The sequence below is a fragment of the Thalassophryne amazonica genome, chromosome 15, assembly GCF_902500255.1.
Source record: "Thalassophryne amazonica chromosome 15, fThaAma1.1, whole genome shotgun sequence".
Taxonomy (NCBI): domain Eukaryota; kingdom Metazoa; phylum Chordata; class Actinopteri; order Batrachoidiformes; family Batrachoididae; genus Thalassophryne; species Thalassophryne amazonica.
In genome coordinates, this window is record NC_047117.1 from 93406697 (window position 1) to 93425927 (window position 19231).

General features: G+C 45.9%; 1 protein-coding gene across 1 annotated transcript; it reads left to right on the top strand.

Moving 5' to 3' along the window:
* Window positions 1-5815: 5815 nt before the first annotated feature.
* On the top strand, window positions 5816-12225 carry syngr2b (synaptogyrin 2b). The gene is made up of 4 exons (XM_034187535.1): window positions 5816-6017; window positions 9080-9317; window positions 9880-10016; window positions 11091-12225. The coding sequence occupies exons 1-4, from the start codon at window positions 5907-5909 to the stop codon at window positions 11325-11327; spliced, it is 723 nt and encodes a 240-aa protein (XP_034043426.1). The 5' UTR covers window positions 5816-5906; the 3' UTR covers window positions 11328-12225.
* Window positions 12226-19231: the final 7006 nt, after the last annotated feature.

Sequence of the window (19231 nt, forward strand, 5' to 3'; positions counted from 1 at the left end):
TCTCCTCTTTCACAGACCGTGCATCAAACCTGGACATTCTCAGCGTCCGCTGCTGATGAGATGGCTCCCAAGACGACGATCTCACCCGTCTGGTCACAAGGTCGAGTCTCTGGCAAATGCACACTGTGCACTTCAGTCTTAAATGCCAACATACTCCAATCCCTCCAGATGCACCTCAGCTGTGAGTCCTGACGAGTCGCAGGTGATCAGGGTGAAGTCCTAACAGCCTCAGCAACACAGCCACTCAGTCCCAAATGCATGCCACCTGGGAGGAAACACAAAAGGCAAACAAACCAGCAGCCAGGCCCCCCCAGCCATACAACAGTACCCCACCCTCACGGGAAGCCTCCCGGCGACCACACACACCTGGCCCAGGAGAAACACCCCCCTCCAGGGACCATGGCTGGAAACCACGTCCGTGTTAGTCCTCCAACAGACTGGTTGAACTGGCTGCATCTTTGCCTTTGTTTCTGACAGTCTTAGCACAGGTGTGGCCAGGAGTTCCTACACCTGTGCGGTCAGCCTTTAACCAAACGTGTGATTAGTCAAAAACAAAACAACCAAAACATCCCCCCCCCCCCCCCTCCCCAGGGGACCGTCCCATCAAACCCCAGGGAAGGGGAGAAAGGAAAAACAACCCAAACCCAAGCCTACAAACAAAATACTAAAACACCCCCCCCCCCCCCCCCCCCAGAGGACCGTTCCATCAAACCCCAGGGAGGGGAGAAAAGAAAAACAACCCACATGTAAACACACAAACAAAAATGCCAAAAGACCCCCCCCTCCTCCCCCCCAAACGACACGCAGGGACCAACACCCCCCAGAGGGCCACCCGCCAGCTCCAGGAGTAATAACCACGGCCGAGGTCCCTCTGGGATCCACCGTCACCCACGGGGACTACCAGCGCCCCCAGAGGACCACTCGTCAACCCCAGGAGACGCCTCCCCACACGACCAATGGACCCAGCCCCGGCCGCCCACGGCTAGATGGACCCAACGCCTTTTCCCCCCCAGAGGACACCACAGTCAAACCCTGAGGGCGGAAACTGGGGGAGGAAAAAAAAACAAAAACCCCAAACCCCCCCCCCTCCCCTCCCGGGTGCAGAGGCCACCTGGGAAACGCCCAGTACAACCTAACTGCACCCCTCCAGCAATGCCGACACTACGGCACCCCCGGCTGGAGTCAGAGGAGAAGAGAGGGCATAACAAAAAACAAAAAGAAAAAACAACCCAAATACCACCCCATCACCCCCCAGGGGACCGTTCCATCTAACCCCGGGGAGGGGGGAAACAAAAAGAAACAAAAGAAAAAAAAAAACAGACCAACACAGTTGTTTGGGTCCCCGTCTTTCCTTTTTTTTTTTTTGTGTGTAACAAAGGCCGCAGGATCGCACCCCCAGACAAACAGTGGACAACAAAAAACAAAAACCCACTCAAAAAACACCCACACAAAATGAACCAACACAAAACAAATCAGTGAGTTATACCGTCAAGCTCAACCAAATGGAACACACCTGTTCCTACTCAAGAGCTTGACGGTACCGTGATTCAGTCACCACAAGGGGGAACCAGAGTGCTAAAAAATGAAAAACCCCCTTTGGTGACAAAAAACAAACGAGCTGCATCCTCGTGCGCAGCTGTGTGCAACACAACCAAAATGTGCTCAACTAAATAACGCCGGAGCTGAAACAACAGACGCAGTAGTTACCTTTTATCCGGGGAAACGGGGCTACGACTGTAGCACAGGAAGCCCAGCGACCCGTGCTAACAGAGCTCCGCCGTGCGCGTGATCCCATTACAAACGCACTCTTGCAGCTCCCGTTTAAGCCTCTTATCCGGTCGGAGTGTGACGCGAAGCTGTCGCCAGTCACACTCCACCACGACCCACGGATAAGGCACAAACACAGGACACGGCTGCAAGAGAGCACAAATTAGTATCCAGTAATGGGTTCTCAAACACGCACCTTCCGGGCGGAGAGCCCCGCAACTGATCCGGATAACCACTGAACGTCTGCTGCCGCCTTCCCGGCGCGTTACCGTCTCTGCTACCGCTGGGTCCGTGATGTTTGGCCAGAGACTACTGTTATGTGTCGGACGCAGCTCGGAGAACCGACCAGCGTTTGAAGGACCCAGTATGAAATAAGCAGAGCACGGAACAAAGGCTAACTGAATTTAATACATAACAGTGATCATAATAATAATAACAGGTGCGGTCTGGCGTGGTGCGCTCCCAGCAGCGCTAATGGTCCGGAGCCAGAAGCTGTTTCGGACCCAAGGACCCCGCCGACACCCCCCAGGTGGCCGCAACAACCGAGTCTGTGAAAGAAGGAACCATTATGTGAGTCCACACTCTACACACAGAACACTTAAAAGGTGTACAAACAGCAAACACTTCCTGGCTTGATTACTGATCAGCTTCCAACCTGCAGGCATGGAACATCCCGTTCACAAATCACCACCGCAGTGGAAGCTGATACATGACTAACATACAGCTCAATACAATAAGGTGTGAGGGACACCACATTTACTGACTGTATAACTGTTAGTCACAAAATCCAACGTACCTCAGGAAGTGTGCTGACGAGCGTGAGACCTCACCCTCTCCTCTTTCACAGACCGTGCATCAAACCTGGACATTCTCAGCGTCCGCTGCTGATGAGATGGCTCCCAAGACGACGATCTCACCCGTCTGGTCACAAGGTCGAGTCTCTGGCAAATGCACACTGTGCACTTCAGTCTTAAATGCCAACATACTCCAATCCCTCCAGATGCACCACTTTGCCACATTAATACACTTCTGCCACTTGGACATGAACTAAAAGAAAGAAAACTTTTGATTTAGAATTTTATTAAGATGATCGTATTTTATAAAATATCCTCGGTTCATGTAATTTTTAATTAATTATTGTTTAATAGCCTACGGAATAAGTGCATTGCATTCACTGATTAAAAACAATTAGACACCTTATTTTATTTTAATGCACTGAATGCATGAATACCACCATACTGGATTTGGCACGGTGCACGCTGGGATCGTTTGGGGACAAACAAAGCATCGTCCTCTGACTCCAGCGTGTTGTAGACGTGGTGATCCTCGGCTGTGATCTATACGTCATTAAACCCCCGTGAATGTAATTGTCCTACTCGTTTGTCACGTCAGTCTGAATCTGACAGTGATTATTATTATTTTATTATTTTACACGAGCAGCATTTGGAGGAACGATGCTTAGAATCAGCCAAGTCCCACAACAACACGCATGATATAACAATAACAATAATAATAATAGTAATAATGACTTTATTTCAGACGCACGAGTACATATACTCAACAAAAATATAAACGCAACACTTTTGGTTTTGCTCCCATTTTGTATGAGATGAACTCAAAGATCTAAAACTTTTTCCATATACACAATATCACCATTTCCCTCAAATATTGTTCACAAACCAGTCTAAATCTGTGATAGTGAGCACTTCTCCTTTGCTGAGATAATCCATCCCACCTCACAGGTGTGCCATATCAAGATGCTGATTAGACACCATGATTAGTGCACAGGTGTGCCTTAGACTGCCCACAATAAAAGGCCACTCTGAAAGGTGCAGTTTTGTTTTACTGGGGGGGGGGGATACCAGTCAGTATCTGGTGGGACCACCATATGCCTCATGCAGTGCAACACATCTCCTTCGCATCATCCGTGAAGAGAACACCTCTCCAACGTGCCAAACGCCAGCGAATGTGAGCATTTGCCCACTGAAGTTGGTTACGACGACAAACTGGAGTCAGGTCGAGACCCCGATGAGGACGACGAGCATGCAGATGAGCTTCTCTGAGACGGTTTCTGACAGTTTGTGCAGAAATTCTTTGGTTATACAAACCGATTGTTTCAGCAGCTGTCCGAGTGGCTGGTCTCAGACGATCTTGGAGGTGAACTTGCTGGATGTGGAGGTCCTGGGCTGGTGTGGTTACACGTGGTCTGCGGTTGTGAGGCTGGTTGGATGTACTGCCAAATTCTCTGAAACGCCTTTGGAGACGGCTTATGGTAGAGAAATGAACATTCAATACACGAGCAACAGCTCTGGTTGACATTCCTGCTGTCAGCATGCCAACTGCACGCTCCCTCAAATCTTGCGACATCTGTGGCATTGTGCTGTGTGATAAAACTGCACCTTTCAGAGTGGCCTTTTATTGTGGGCAGTCTAAGGCACACCTGTGCACTAATCATGGTGTCTAATCAGCATCTTGATATGGCACACCTGTGAGGTGGGATGGATTATCTCAGCAAAGGAGAAGTGCTCACTATCACAGATTTAGACTGGTTTGTGAACAATATTTGAGGGAAATGGTGATATTGTGTATGTGGAAAAAGTTTTAGATCTTTGAGTTCATCTCATACAAAATGTGTCCGTAGGTCCATATGTACAGACTTCTACAGTGAAGTTTGTATGTAACATCAGTAACCAGCAGGTCCTGATCCTGGACCTGTATTTGAAGCTGGTGTGAAGAACAGCACATACGAGTATGATGGGATTCAGACTTGTCTAAACGCTGCATGAAGCCATAGACCAGATTGCTGATTGCAACCTGACATCACTGTGTGTCACAGACTGTGCACAGTGGACCTGCACTCTCATATTTGAATCATTTAAAGATGTTGTGATCGGACACATACAGTTTCTTTATAGATGATTTCTTGAAGATCCACCAAAGTTGAGCTGTGTATGTAGGAGAGCAGAATGAATGAAACAAGGTTAATTTAGCATCAAGATTACACATATGGGATCTGCATAGGATCATATCCCCTTGAGCTGCCTGCATTGTCTGTCTGTATCAAGGTCATCACTTAGGACTGAGACATGAATACAGAAGAAATACGTTCCCACACTGTCTTCAGTACGTTACCTCATTGATAGCCGCACCAGAGAAACTGGGCACCAGTTGTAAACAACAAATTATGCGATAAATTACAATCACCTCTTCTCCTTATGATTATTATTTTTCCTTTACATGAGGGACCGTAACTTTATAGACTGGGAGATATTAATGGTCCAGTCGACGGCAGAGAACCTTCGTGTGCTGCCCCACGGAAAAGGCTCATTATGAGGAAGAACAGACAAGAGTCCTGTCAGTGACTTTAATCAGCAGAAAGTTGAGTCACAATTGACATGTTTAAATTGTGGATCTGTTGCTTATGAATCAGAACCCGCAGATCCACAAACAACGTAGAGAAATCATCCTTTTCCCGCTACACAACCGAAAACAATGTAACGGCCCAACCTAAGTTTGGTGCTGGAATATTTATGGTGTACATTATATGACTGAAAACATAAAGAGCAGAACAGTTTAGCATGCAGAAAGAGTTACTGTTGGAGGCTGTAAGGTTACAAACGCTGCTACAGCGACGGCTGCGACGCTATCAGCTCAAACATGTCGCTGATTGGATTCAGTGGGTTTATGACAGAATTACTAGATCACACGTGACAAACACAACATCTACAACACGTTCGAGTAGGCAAATGATGCTTTGTTTGTCCCCAAATGATCCCAGCGTGCACCGCGCCAAATCCAACATGGCGGTATCAGTGAAACGTCAATGCGCTTCTGTAAGTCTGTGCTAATTTATTCAAATACTGTCAGAACACAGCCAAGTTATTTCTAAATGATGAGCAGCGTTTAGTCTTTCTGATGTTTGTTTTCTTTCAAACTGATCAGTTAAAAGTCTCTTTGAGCTGATGGATAAAATGAGAAGTTTTTTTTTTTATTTCACGGACGTGGCTGCTTGTTCCTCTCACAATCTGGCAACACAGCAGAGCGCGCCGCCTGCCTCCTGCGCTCGCTCGCGCGCACACTCGGTTCGCCGTCAGTTTCTTCTTCACCCTGTGACGCCGTCCGATCCGGTTCGGTTCGATATGGAGAAGTCAGCGGCGACGCGCGCGTACGGGGCCGCGCTGGCGGGCGGAGGGTTCGACTTCCAGAAGTTTGTCCGGCAGCCGCAGACTGTGGTGCGCGTGCTGAGCGGGGTAAGTGCACGGGGTCAAAGGTGACGACCGGACAGCTGCGCAGTGACGTCGTGTTCGACGGCTGAGACAGGCCACGTGACTGAAGAGAAGAAAGTGGTGTTTTTGTTTGTGCAGCTTTCAGGTGACAGGAAGTGAACACCTGAGGTCACGTGTTCCACCGGGACCAGAGTAACCGGGTTAGTCAGCTGACCCGGGATGACCTCTGCTCGGGTCTGTGGCTGCCTGACGGGAAAAGATTATGTTTTGAAAAACGGTCGTCAGGTGTCTGAAGGGGGTATAAAGGTCAGAGGTCAGGTACAGGTTATAGACTAAAACTAGAGCTCTGAAATGTTTTTGTTTGTGTTCGAACATCAAAATAAACTGTCAGATAATAAAGTCCACTTCCTGTTTTTAGGGAAGCTCCTCCTCTTCCTCCATACTGTTTAAGCTCCGCCCACCACTTGTCTGCTGCATCACAGAGTCAAAGGTCAGCTGATTGTCATCCATCAGATCAATAAACAGTGACAGAAAGGCATATGAAGCCGTATGAGTCCTGATGGCATTTGGATCTGGACTAAAATAACTAAGAATCCTTGAACCTACTCACTGAAATCTTCTGAGAGTTAAAATGGTCTGAAAAACACAAAGAGGGCGGAGCCCAAATCGACCAATCAGTTGGTAACATGACCATGAACCAAACAGCCACACTCTGACGAGCGCCACTAGCTTAGCTCATGACAAGCTAAAAGTGGACGGTCTTGTTTTGGCCGAACAACTTTCCACAGTTTCTGTATATTCTGTGTGAGTACGCGCCCGCGGCCGACGTGCTTGATGAATTCCTGCGCAAAAAGTAGTTCCCAGATAACTGTGATATATTCCTGTGAGATAATGAGTATATCTCATCTAATTAAGTCTAAAATTTACCAGTAATAAAATTACAAAGAGAACTGGAGTTTTAAGAGTGGCCGTAATAAATATTTAAGAGACTTAAAGTTTATGAGCAACTTCACCTGTTATTGCTCAAACACATTGTAAACATTGACACGATGGAGTTTGATGCTGAAGAGTTCAGAAAAATACGACTGGAATGTTTTGATGACCATTTACAGTTGGTGATGAAAGACGTGGGTGTTAACTTGGTGTTAAAGTCAGAACAAGAAGCTGCACTGAAAGAGATCAATCTGGGACAAAGAGACACATTCTGTGTGTTGTTGCTCCGGCACACTGAGCAGGGTGGCAAACAACAACACTGATACAACAGGAAGTAAAAAGAAAGTATAACACACAAAACGTCCTGATAAAACTGTAAGGAATTCTAAAACATAATAATAAAGAACAACATCATGAAGGTGAGCCAGCCACACCCACAAAGACAAAATATCAGCGACGAGATGGTTTTTATTGTTTGTCCTCCAGTCTTCATGAGACTGTTTTTGTGAAAGTGTCCTGCAGGTCCTGACCCAGGATCCTGGGACTAGTTTTGATCCAGCTGCTTCCCAAAGTAGAAACTTTGTGGCTGCAGTGAGTTTCTCTTGTTGCCATGGTGATGAGGACAGAACGTGTCCTTTGTTGCCATGAGGCTGATGTACGTCGGCAGCAGATGGGGGCTGATGGGCCAGTGTGGAGTGAGGTTCCGTCCCGGGTCAAGAACTCTGAGCCTGTGAGGGCACAATGAGACTGATTTTGTTGACATCATCAGGAAGGGGGTGGGGCTTCAGACCTGGCAAATCAGAAGGACATATTTATTTCTGTTCCAAACAACCCTCAAAGACGGGTTTCCTTGGTGAGGATGCAGGAGTCCGGATTGGAGCATTGAGGTCGTGTTCTGATCTGGTTGGATCCTGAATGCTGCCTGTTTGTGCTTTCCAGGTCTGTTGACCTGGTTTGACCCAGAAAACTTTGGGTTTGTAAGTTTTTAAATTTATTTCATTTATACAACAAAGTTGCCTCAAGGTGCTTCACACGAGTAAGGTCAGACCTCAGCAACCCCCAGAGCCAGAGCACAGGCAACAGTGGTGAAGAAAAAAACTCCCTCTGATGATATTCAGGAAGAAACCTCAAGCAGACCAGACTCAGAGGGGCGACCCTATGCTTGGGCCATTCTAACAGTTACAAGGCTTTTACAAAGTTTTACAAAGCTGAAGAAACAGAAATCAGGAAAACAAAACATCTGCTGTATCAGCTTCACATGTGACATCTCGCGGTCAGTCCAGCATCCCGTAGTCCGTAGCCATCAATCCTGTGCGACACCCTCCGCACCTCAGACTAAGGTGATTGCCGGCCACTAGCCCTAAGCTTCACTAACAGACCCAAAAATTACCCCAAGGTTCCTCACTTTGTCAGTGTCATGTGTGACACACGAGCCTAGGCTAAGTGTTAACTGGTCAAATTGATTCAGATGTCTTACTGTACCAAGAGCCATCATTTCAGCCTTACCAGAATTTAAAAGTAGGACGTTGCTGGACGTCCAGGGCTTCTGTCCATCTTTAGACGCCTGCAGTGACCACTTCCTTTGTTTGTGTCACAACAAACATGCCTTTGTTTGCTCCTCACAGACGAACGTTTGTCCAAACCCATCTGTCTCTCAGCCCCACTCTGACAGCTCGTCTCCACACATCACTTGCCTCTGTCTTGTGCTCTAAGTTCTACCTGTCTCCCTGAACGCTGTAAATGATAAATGGACTGCATTTATATAGCGCTTTTCCATCTGCGCTCACTACACACTGGGAGCAATAGGGGATTAAAGACCTAGCCCAAGGGCCCTTAGTGATTTTCCAGTCAGGCGGGGATTTGAACCCATGATCTTCTAGACTCAAGCCCAACACCTTAACCACTAGACCATCACCTCCCCTACGCTGTCCATTTCTCTCCCCGTGATTGTTGCTGCTTGAGGCCTTAGGTCACACGGGTTGTTGGCTAACCACAGCGGGTCTTGTAGCCGTTGTCTCTCTGTGGTTTGTTGAACTTAATTGTCAGATTTCTGGCACAAGAGATGATGAAGATGAGGTCAAAGTGCAAACCCGGAGCTGTAGCGGCTCCTGCAGGATGTTCTTGATCTGGTCTTTTTCCTGTTCCTGTGTCAGGTTTTTGCTCTGGTGGTCTTCGCCTGCATCACCACGGAGGGTTACGTTAACCCCTTCTACAGCTCGCAGGCAAAGTGCATCTTCCACCAGACAGACTCGGCCTGTCAGTACGCCGTCAGCATCGGTGTCATTGCCTTCCTTGCCTGCCTGGCGTTCCTGGTGTTGGACGTCTATTTGTCTTTCATGAGCAGTGCGCGGGACCGGAAGTACGTCGTCATGTTGGATCTAGGATTCTCAGGTCAGCTGCTATTTCTTTTTCTTTTTAATCTCATAACTTAAAGATATTAACCAGTGTTGTGCTTGCATTAATGATAAGCAGGTTTTATGACATCATTTCCTGCCTCTCCTGAATCCCGCTGGCTTCACTTCTTTCTGGTGTCGATTGCTGTTACAGCAGCAAACTGGGTGTGTCCTCTTGGCCTGTCAGTCGTGGCGTTCCTGCAGCAGATATTTTCCACCTGACAGCCAAAACATAACACATGCTAACCGTCAAACGGCGACTGGGAAACTTTGAGAACGTACTCCAAAGTTAAGGACACATGGGTGGAACAGTAAAAAAAAAAAAAAAGTGATAAAAAATAATGATATGAAATAAATCTGAAGTGACTCGTTCACCATCGAGAATTGTTTTTTTTATGTGTCAGAATGAGCTGAAGCCAGATGGAAACAAGAAATGTAGAATATAAAAACTTCCTAAAAGGTCCTTGAACAGCTTTACAGATGGAGTCAGAAGACTAATTAGAGCCCGTTTGTTTGCTGTTGTGACCACAGTCACACGTGTGTTTGTTTGTTTGTTTCAGGCGTGTGGACCTTCCTGTGGTTCGTGTGTTTCTGTGTCCTGGCCACGCTGTGGGGTCGAACACGCGACCTCGACGGTATTCCCCAGGACGCCGCAAACGCCACGGTGGCTTTCTCTTTTTTCTCCATTGCCACCTGGGTGAGGGCTGATCCCGCCACATCTGTCACCTCAAAATCACTGACTCCAGATCTCGTTCTTTCTAAGCAGCTGAAGAGAACAAACAACCTCAAACTAACAAGGGTATTGAGGCGTAGTCGGGGTTAGGGAAGAGGGTTTCCGGTTTGGTGGGCTCAGGGTCTCATCGCTGCTTTATGCAGATGATGTGGTCCTGTTGGCTTCATCAGCTGGTGACCTCCAACACTCACTGGATTGGTTCACAGCTGAGTGTGAAGCAGCTGGGATGAGGATCAGTACCTCTAAATCTGAGGCCATGTTTCTCAGCAGGAAACCGATGGATTGCCTACTCTGGTTAGAGAATGAGGTCTTGGCCCAAGTGAAGGAGTTCAAGTACCTTGGGGACTTGTTCACGAGTGAGGGGACGAAGGAGCGTGAGATTGGCCGGAGAATCGGTGCAGCAGGGGCGGTGTTGCATTCGCTCTACCGTACTGTTGTGACGAAAAGGGAGCTGAACCAAAAGGCGAAGCTCTCAATCTACTGGTCAATCTTCGTTCCTACTCTCACCTATGGTCATGAGGGTTTGGTCATGACCAAAAGAACTAGATCGGGGGTACAAGCGGCTGAAATGGGCTTCCTCAGGAGGGTGGCTGGTGTCTCCCTTAGAGATAGGGTGAGAAGTTCAGTCATCCGTGGGGAGCTCAGAGGAAAGCCGCTGCTCCTTTGCGCTAAAAGGAGCCAGCTGACATGGTTCAGGCACCTGGTAAAGGATGCCTCCTGGGTGCCTCCCTAGGGCAGTTTTCCAGGCACGTCCATCTAGGAGACCCCGGGGAAGACCCAGGACTAGGTGGAGAGATTATATCTCCACACTGGCCTGGGAACACCTCAGGATCCCCCAGTCAGAGGTGGTCATTGTGGCCCGGGAAAGGGAAGTCTGGGGTCCTCTGCGACCTGATCCCGGATAAGTGGTTGAAGATGAGTGATGTGGGTGTCTGTATTGTGGCTTTGACTCCTGACTGCTTCTGGAAACTAGAATTTAAATTTTTCGACACCAAAAAGTTTGACTTTTTTTTTTAACTTCCTGTCACGTCACTGCAGGGAATCCTGACATACTTCGCTTTGGGTCGTTACCGCCATGGTGTGACTGACGTTACCGTGCCAACCTACGTAGAAGCACCAGAAGATCACCCCCCCTACCCTCCCACCTACACCCCAACATCCTACAACCCGACGACCTACACGCCCACCACGTATACGGTGTACCCTGCTAACACTCCTGATGTACACCAGCCTGATGTGCACACAGACGCTGGCTACCTGCCCCCCGCCTACTGACAGACGAGGCAGCAGCGTTGGAGGTGAGGGACTCATTCCTCTGACCTCTGACCTGGCCATAGATTTGTGCCAAACACACAACCTTCACCTCAAAGGGGATCAGTAGAGGTCAGAGGTCACATAATGTGACACCTGATGTTGAAGTCAAAATTGCCAGAACTTCCTGTGTTCATCTTTAGGCGCATTTCCACCGCAGGAACCAGCTCCCGAGTTCCACACATCTTCTAGGAACTAGCTCCAGTCCAGTTTCTGTTCTCAGTCTGGATGGATCCTGGTCTTTGACACGGATCCTGGTTCTTCTGTCTCTGAGGTCATTATCAAAGGTTTTCCTGCAGTGGTTTTTCGTTCCTTCAGTAAAATCAGTTTGCTGATGTGTGGAACCTTTAGAGACCAGGGAACCAGTCCCCATCTGGAACAGGAGCTGGTTCTGTGTTGGAGCAGATTTTTTATGTTGACAGAAACATCTGACAAAAAACTGTGTTGTTGTTTGTGTGCCACATTGTTTTTTTTTTTGTTGTTGTTTTTAACTTGGTTTATTTGAGGATCTGTTGCACAAACGTGTAGCCCTGCCCCCTCCCCCCACAGAGAGCAAAGGTCATACAATCGCCTCCAAACGCTGAGATCTGAAAAACACTACTCAACACGACTGAAGATATTTTGTTTTATTGGTCAACAGATTAAATGTTAACGGGGATTAAAATCTTCTTTTGACTTGTCATTGTCACTTTATGACATCATAAAGACATGATGGGACTTAATAAAATAATAGCATTTATGACGTTGACTCCTGACTGCCCTCTGTTGGTTGGGGGAGGAGTCATCTAGCTGAAGTGCCTTTGTAATTTAGAATTCATTAATTTAACTTTGAGAAAAATATAAAGAGACTGTAAAACCAAACCATGTGCTTGAGTTATCTTTGGGGTCCGTGTTGTTTCTGCACTTTTCTTCTCTACATCCTTCTAAAATCACAATATTTTGGTGACCTTTGACCTCACACATGGAACATGTTGATCACTTGCAACATCCTCGAGGCTCTTTGTGATATTTAAGGTCTGTTTCATGGTAACTTGCAGTTTAAAGGACACAGCGGCCGTTTAATCTCCACAGAACCTTTGTCGTTTCAGTGGATGTTTCCAGGTGATGCGTTCACATGGTGACGTAACACTGATACTCCTTTTCACGTTTCAGCGTGCTCTACAAACACTAAAATTAAAATCAACAAAGTCTCCACAGCGCCCCCACCAGGTGTGATGTCACAGTGTGCGGTCATGCGGTTGTGTGAGGAGATAGTTCAGCTGAACTGAGCCAGTTGTGACACAGGAACCCTGAGAAGCCCACTGATGCTTGGGTCAAAAGGTCAAGGTCAGAGTCACTGAACTTCACTGCAGAAAAACGTAAACAGCAAGTTGATCTGATTCTGGGACGTTGATCTGCTTAATTGCTTGCTTGCCTCTACTGGTGGTTGGCTCTCACTGCGGTATTGTATCACTTCCTGTTCCGGAGCACAGCGGTGTTTTTCTGTATCTGTTAGCTGTTTAATCTGCACAGTGAGATTGATCTAGTTACCTAGATAACGATTTGTTTCACAGTGTAATCTTCACGTGCCTTAACTAAAGTACTCCCTCTGCTGAATCACCTCTAAATTATTTACACATTATTCACTTTGTGTGTTTTTAGGAATCCGCTAGCTTAGCGCAGCTACTAGCTCTTAGCCGGTTTAGCATGGCGGCTTCACCTGTCTCTCCCGCACTTTTCTGCTCTGGGTGTGAAATGTTTAGTTATTCCTCGGCCTCCTTTAGCAGTAATGGTACTTGTAATAAGTGTAGCTTATTCGTAGCTTTGGAGGCCAGGCTGGGCGAATTGGAGACTCGGCTCCGCACCGTGGAAAATTCTACAGCTAGCCAGGCCCCTGTAGTCGGTGCGGACCAAGGTAGCTTAGCCGCCGTTAGTTTCCCTCTGGCAGATCCCGAGCAGCCGGGAAAGCAGGCCGACTGGGTGACTGTGAAGAGGAAGCATAGTCCTAAACAGAAGCCCCGTGTACACCGCCAACCCGTTCACATCTCTAACCGTTTTTCCCCACTCGGCGACACACCCATCGAGGATCAAACTCTGGTTATTGGCGACTCTGTTTTGAGAAATGTGAAGTTAGCGACACCAGCAACCATAGTCAATTGTCTTCCGGGGGCCAGAGCAGGCGACATTGAAGGAAATTTGAAACTGCTGGCTAAGGCTAAGCATAAATTTGGTAAGATTGTAATTCACGTCGGCAGTAATGACACCCGGTTACGCCAATCGGAGGTCACTAAAATTAACATTGAATCGGTGTGTAACTTTGCAAAAACAATGTCGGACTCTGTAGTTTTCTCTGGGCCCCTCCCCAGTCGGACCGGGAGTGACATGTTTAGCCGCATGTTCTCCTTGAATTGCTGGCTGTCTGAGTGGTGTCCAAAAAATGAGGTGGGCTTCATAGATAATTGGCAAAGCTTCTGGGGAAAACCTGGTCTTGTTAGGAGAGGCGGCTCTCATTTCTAGAAATCTGGCCAATTTTCTTAAATCCTCCAAACCATGACTATCCAGGGTTGGGACCAGGAAGCAGAGTTGTAGTCTTACACACCTCTCTGCAGCTTCTCTCCCCCTGCCATCCCCTCATTACCCCATCCCCGTAGAGACGGTGCCTGCTCCCAGACTACCAATAACCAGTAAAAATCTATTTAAGCATAAAAATTCAAAAAGAAAAAATAATATAGCACCTTCAACTGCACCACAGACTAACAGTTAAATGTGGTCTATTAAACATTAGGTCTCTCTCTTCTAAGTCCCTGTTAGTAAATGATATAATAATTGATCAACATATTGATTTATTCTGCCTTACAGAAACCTGGTTACAGCAGGATGAATGTTAGTTTAAATGAGTCAGCTCTGTGAATTTTCAGACCTTTTGTCTGACTTAGTGCTTAGCTCAGATAAGATAATTATAGTGGGCGATTTTAACATCCACACAGATGCTGAGAATGACAGCCTCAACACTGCATTTAATCTATTATTAGACTCAATTGGCTTTGCTCAAAATGTAAATGAGTCCACCCACCACTTTAATCATATCTTAGATCTTGTTCTGACTTATGGTATGGAAATTGAAGACTTAACAGTATTCCCTGAAAACTCCCTTCTGTCTGATCATTTCTTAATAACATTTACATTTACTCTGATGGACTACCTAGCAGTGGGGAATAAGTTTCATTACACTAGAAGTCTTTCAGAAAGCGCTGTAACAAGGTTTAAGGATATGATTCCTTCTTTATGTTCTCTAATGCCATATACCAACACAGTGCAGAGTAGCTACCTAAACTCTGTAAGTGAGATAGAGTATCTCGTCAATACTTTTACATCCTCATTGAAGACAACTTTGGATGCTGTAGCTCCTCTGAAAAAGAGAGCTTTAAATCAGAAGTGCCTGACTCCATGGTATAACTCACAAACTCGCAGCTTAAAGCAGATAACCCGTAAGTTGGAGAGGAAATGGCGTCTCACTAATTTAGAAGATCTTCACTTAGCCTGGAAAAAGAGTCTGTTGCTCTATAAAAAAGCCCTCTGTAAAGCTAGGACATCTTACTACTCATCACTAATTGAAGAAAAGAAGAACAACCCCAGGTTTCTTTTCAGCACTGTAGCTAGGCTGACAGAGTCAGAGCTCTATTGAGCCGAGTATTCCTTTAACTAGTAATGACTTCATGACTTTCTTTGCTAATAAAATTTTAACTATTAGAGAAAAAATTACTCATAACCATGCCAAAGACGTATCGTTATCTTTGGCTGCTTTCAGTGATGCCAGTATTTGGTTAGACTCTTTCTCTCAGATTGTTCTGAGTTATTTTCATTAGTTACTTCCTCCAAACCATCAACATGTCTATTAGACCCCATTCCTACCAGGCTGCTCAAGGAAGCCCTACCATTATTTAATGCTTCGATCTTAAATATGATCAATCTATCTTTATTAGTTGGCTATGTACCACAGGCTTTTAAGGTGGCAGTAATTAAACCATTACTTAAAAGGCCATCACTTGACCCAGCTATCTTAGCTAATTATAGGCCAATCTCCAACCTTCCTTTTCTCTCAAAAATTCTTGAAAGGGTAGTTGTAAAACAGCTAACTGATCATCTGCAGAGGAATGGTCTATTTGAAGAGTTTCAGTCAGGTTTTAGAATTCATCATAGTACAGAAACAGCATTAGTGAAGGTTACAAATGATCTTCTTATGGCCTCAGACAGTGAACTCATCTCTGTGTTTGTTCTGTTAGACCTCAGTGCTGCTTTTGATACTGTTGACCATAAAATTTTATTACAGAGATTAGAGCATGCCATAGGTATTAAAGGCACTGCGCTGCGGTGGTTTGAATCATATTTATCTAATAGATTACAATTTGTTCATGTAAATGGGGAATCTTCTTCACAGACTAAGGTTAATTATGGAGTTCCACAAGGTTCTGTGCTAGGACCAATTTTATTCACTTTATACATGCTTCCCTTAGGCAGTATTATTAGATGGCATTGCTTAAATTTTCATTGTTACGCAGATGATACCCAGCTTTATCTATCCATGAAACCAGAGGACACACACCAATTAGCTAAACTGCAGGATTGTCTTACAGACATAAAGACATGGATGACCTCTAATTTCCTGCTTTTAAACTCAGATAAAACTGAAGTTATTGTACTTGGCCCCACAAATCTTAGAAACATGGTGTCTAACCAGATCCTTACTCTGGATGGCATTACCCTGACCTCTAGTAATACTGTGAGAAATCTTGGAGTCATTTTTGATCAGGATATGCCATTCAAAGCGCATATTAAACAAATATGTAGGACTGCTTTTTTGCATTTACACAATATCTCTAAAATTAGAAAGGTCTTGTCTCAGAGTGATGCTGAAAAACTAGGTCATGCATTTATTTCCTCTAGGCTGGACTATTGTAATTCATTATTATCAGGTTGTCCTAAAAGTTCCCTGAAAAGCCTTCAGTTAATTCAAAATGCTGCAGCTAGAGTACTGACGGGGACTAGAAGGAGAGAGCATATCTCACCCATATTGGCCTCTCTTCATTGGCTTCCTGTTAATTCTAGAATAGAATTTAAAATTCTTCTTCTTACTTATAAGGTTTTGAATGATCAGATCCCATCTTATCTTAGGGACCTCATAGTACCATATCACCCCAATAGAGCGCTTCGCTCTCAGACTGCAGGCTTACTTGTAGTTCCTAGGGTTTGTAAGAGTAGAATGGGAGGCAGAGCCTTCAGCTTTCAGGCTCCTCTCCTGTGGAACCAGCTCCCAATTCGGATCAGGGAGACAGACACCCTCTCTACTTTTAAGATTAGGCTTAAAACTTTCCGTTTTGCTAAAGCTTATAGTTAGGGCTGGATCAGGTGACCCTGAACCATCCCTTAGTTATGCTGCTATAGACTTAGACTGCTGGGGGGTTCCCATGATGCACTGTTTGTTTCTCTTTTTGCTCTGTATGCACCACTCTGCATTTAATCATTAGTGATTGATCTCTGCTCCCCTCCACAGCATGTCTTTTTCCTGGTTCTCTCCCCTCAGCCCCAACCAGTCCCAGCAGAGGACTGCCCCTCCCTGAGCCTGGTTCTGCTGGAGGTTTCTTCCTGTTAAAAGGGAGTTTTTCCTTCCCACTGTCGCCAAGTGCTTGCTCACAGGGGGTCGTTTTGACCGTTGGGGTTTTTACGTAATTATTGTATGGCCTTGCCTTACAATATAAAGCGCCTTGGGGCAACTGTTTGTTGTGATTTGGCGCTATATAAATAAAATTGATGATGATTGATGATGAATTAATGAGCAGAGAGGTCGTTAATCCGGTTCACAGCTGGAGGACACTGACATGTTTCTGTCCTCATTCTTTCAGACTGACCTTTCTTCAGTTTTGCATTTGGGGTCAGTAACGGTACCACGGTGCGGTACCTGGACCCCACAGAGGCTGCACAGGTAGTCCAGCTCCTCCAGGATCGCACATCAATATGTGGCACTGCCAGGTTTGTTGTGTCTCCCAGCGCAGTCTGAAGACCCTGGAGAACATTCCAGGAGACGGGCAGTAACTCCAGGACAGCTGGACAGGGCCCAAGAAGGTCCTTAACCCCTCAGCAGGACCAGAATCTGCTCCTTTGTGCCAGAATGAACAGGATGAGCACTAACAAAGCCCTACAGAAGGACCTGTGACCAAACAATCAGAAACGGACCTCAAGAGGGCCTGATGTCCTGTAGGGGGCGCTGTGCTCACTGGTCAGCACAGTGGAGCTTGAAAGGAATTTGTCATAGAACACCAGAAATGGCAGGTCCCCTCACTGGTGTCCTGTGCTTTGACCAGATGAGAGCAGGTTCATCCTGAGCACGTGACAGACATCAGAGGGTCTGGAGACACCGTGGAGCCCACAACCTTATTTTTCACTACGGTGACGTATCAAATCCTCAACTCGAAGCTAGTGTGACTGGAGGACCTATCTTTGAATCTCACTGCCGACTCGGCCACAAACACCAGACTGCTCGAACTGAAGACCAAAACTCAACCAGGTCAGCCAAAGGGGAGTTCCCCACGAGCCAAGCTAGCAGGAACATCTTTTCAATCTGGACTTCACCTTGCTACCCTAGACTGCCTGATGTCTTAGCTTCACGTTTGGCAAATACCCAATCAGTAGACAGGCTTGTGGATAGTTTAAACTCAGTGCTCAAAACTACACTTGACATGATTGCGCCACCTGTGTTAATCAAATCTATATCAAATCTATCATTTTGCTCTAAAATTCTGGAATAAGTGGTTTCACGGCAGCTCGTGGACTATCTTACTGAGAATAATCTCTTGCATGGTTGACATCATACCTGTCCAGTCGTTCTGTGTTTTGTACAGTAACACTCCCTCTAACCTTAGTGACATGAAATTTGGGGTACCACAGGGGTCTGTCTTACGCCCCCTGCTTTTCTCCATTTATATAGCACACCTTGGGCACACATTGCGGCGTTTTGGGATTACCTTTCATTGCTATGCTGATGATACTCAGTTATACATGCTGATAACTGCTGGTAATCTCATCTACATAAAATCCTTAGAAGATTGCCTCATGCTTGAGGTCATGCAAGTTATCATTGAACCAAGGTGACTGATTTTGGGGAGCGCGGTTTTAACAAAGGTGGCACAATCATGTCGAGTGTAGTTTTGAGCAGAGTTTAAACTATCCACAAGTCTGTCTACTGATTCGGTATTTTCCAAATGTGAAGCTAAGACATCAGGCAGTCTAGCTTCAAGTTCAGTCTTAGTTGAGGCGTTGATACATCGCCGTAATGATATATAAGGTTGTTGTTCCACTAAACACGGCAGTAAAACTGTAAACCTAATAAGTGAGTGATCAGAGACCACTGATGTAAGAGGCATGATGTCAGTATTCATGACAGCAATACCACGTGCGAGAACCAAATCCAGGGTATTTCCAGTAATGTTCGTCAAGTCCTGAATGCATTGCCGAAATCCTAATGCATCCAATTTCCATAAATGATTTGCAGAGGGGATCAGAAGGCTTATTTATATGAATGTTGAAGTCCCCAATAATCAAAATGTTATCTGCACTAGTTGACAAGTTAGAGATGAACGCACAAAATTCATCTAAGAATTCAGAATATGGGCCAGGAGGCCTATATACAGTGACAAAGTAATACAGCTGATTTTTACTCTTCTGACCTTGGCAATATGTAATATTCCGAGCAGAGCAGAGAATCAGATGCTCAAACGAGTTATATTTGTGACCCTCAACAGCTAATACGCTAAACCTAGATTTATAAATAAGAGCAACACCCCCACCTTGCTTTTCATCACAAGGGACATGACTAAACGTATATGCTGGTGGGC

Excerpts from the sequence above, each read along its gene's own strand:
- syngr2b (XM_034187535.1), top strand. The coding sequence starts at position 5,907 with ATGGAGAAGTCAGCGGCGACGCGCGCGTACGGGGCCGCGCTGGCGGGC. Across the intron at positions 9,318-9,879 it reads GTTGGATCTAGGATTCTCAG|GCGTGTGGACCTTCCTGTGG; the intron begins GTCAGCTGCTAT and ends TGTTTGTTTCAG. Across the intron at positions 10,017-11,090 it reads TTTTCTCCATTGCCACCTGG|GGAATCCTGACATACTTCGC; the intron begins GTGAGGGCTGAT and ends ACGTCACTGCAG.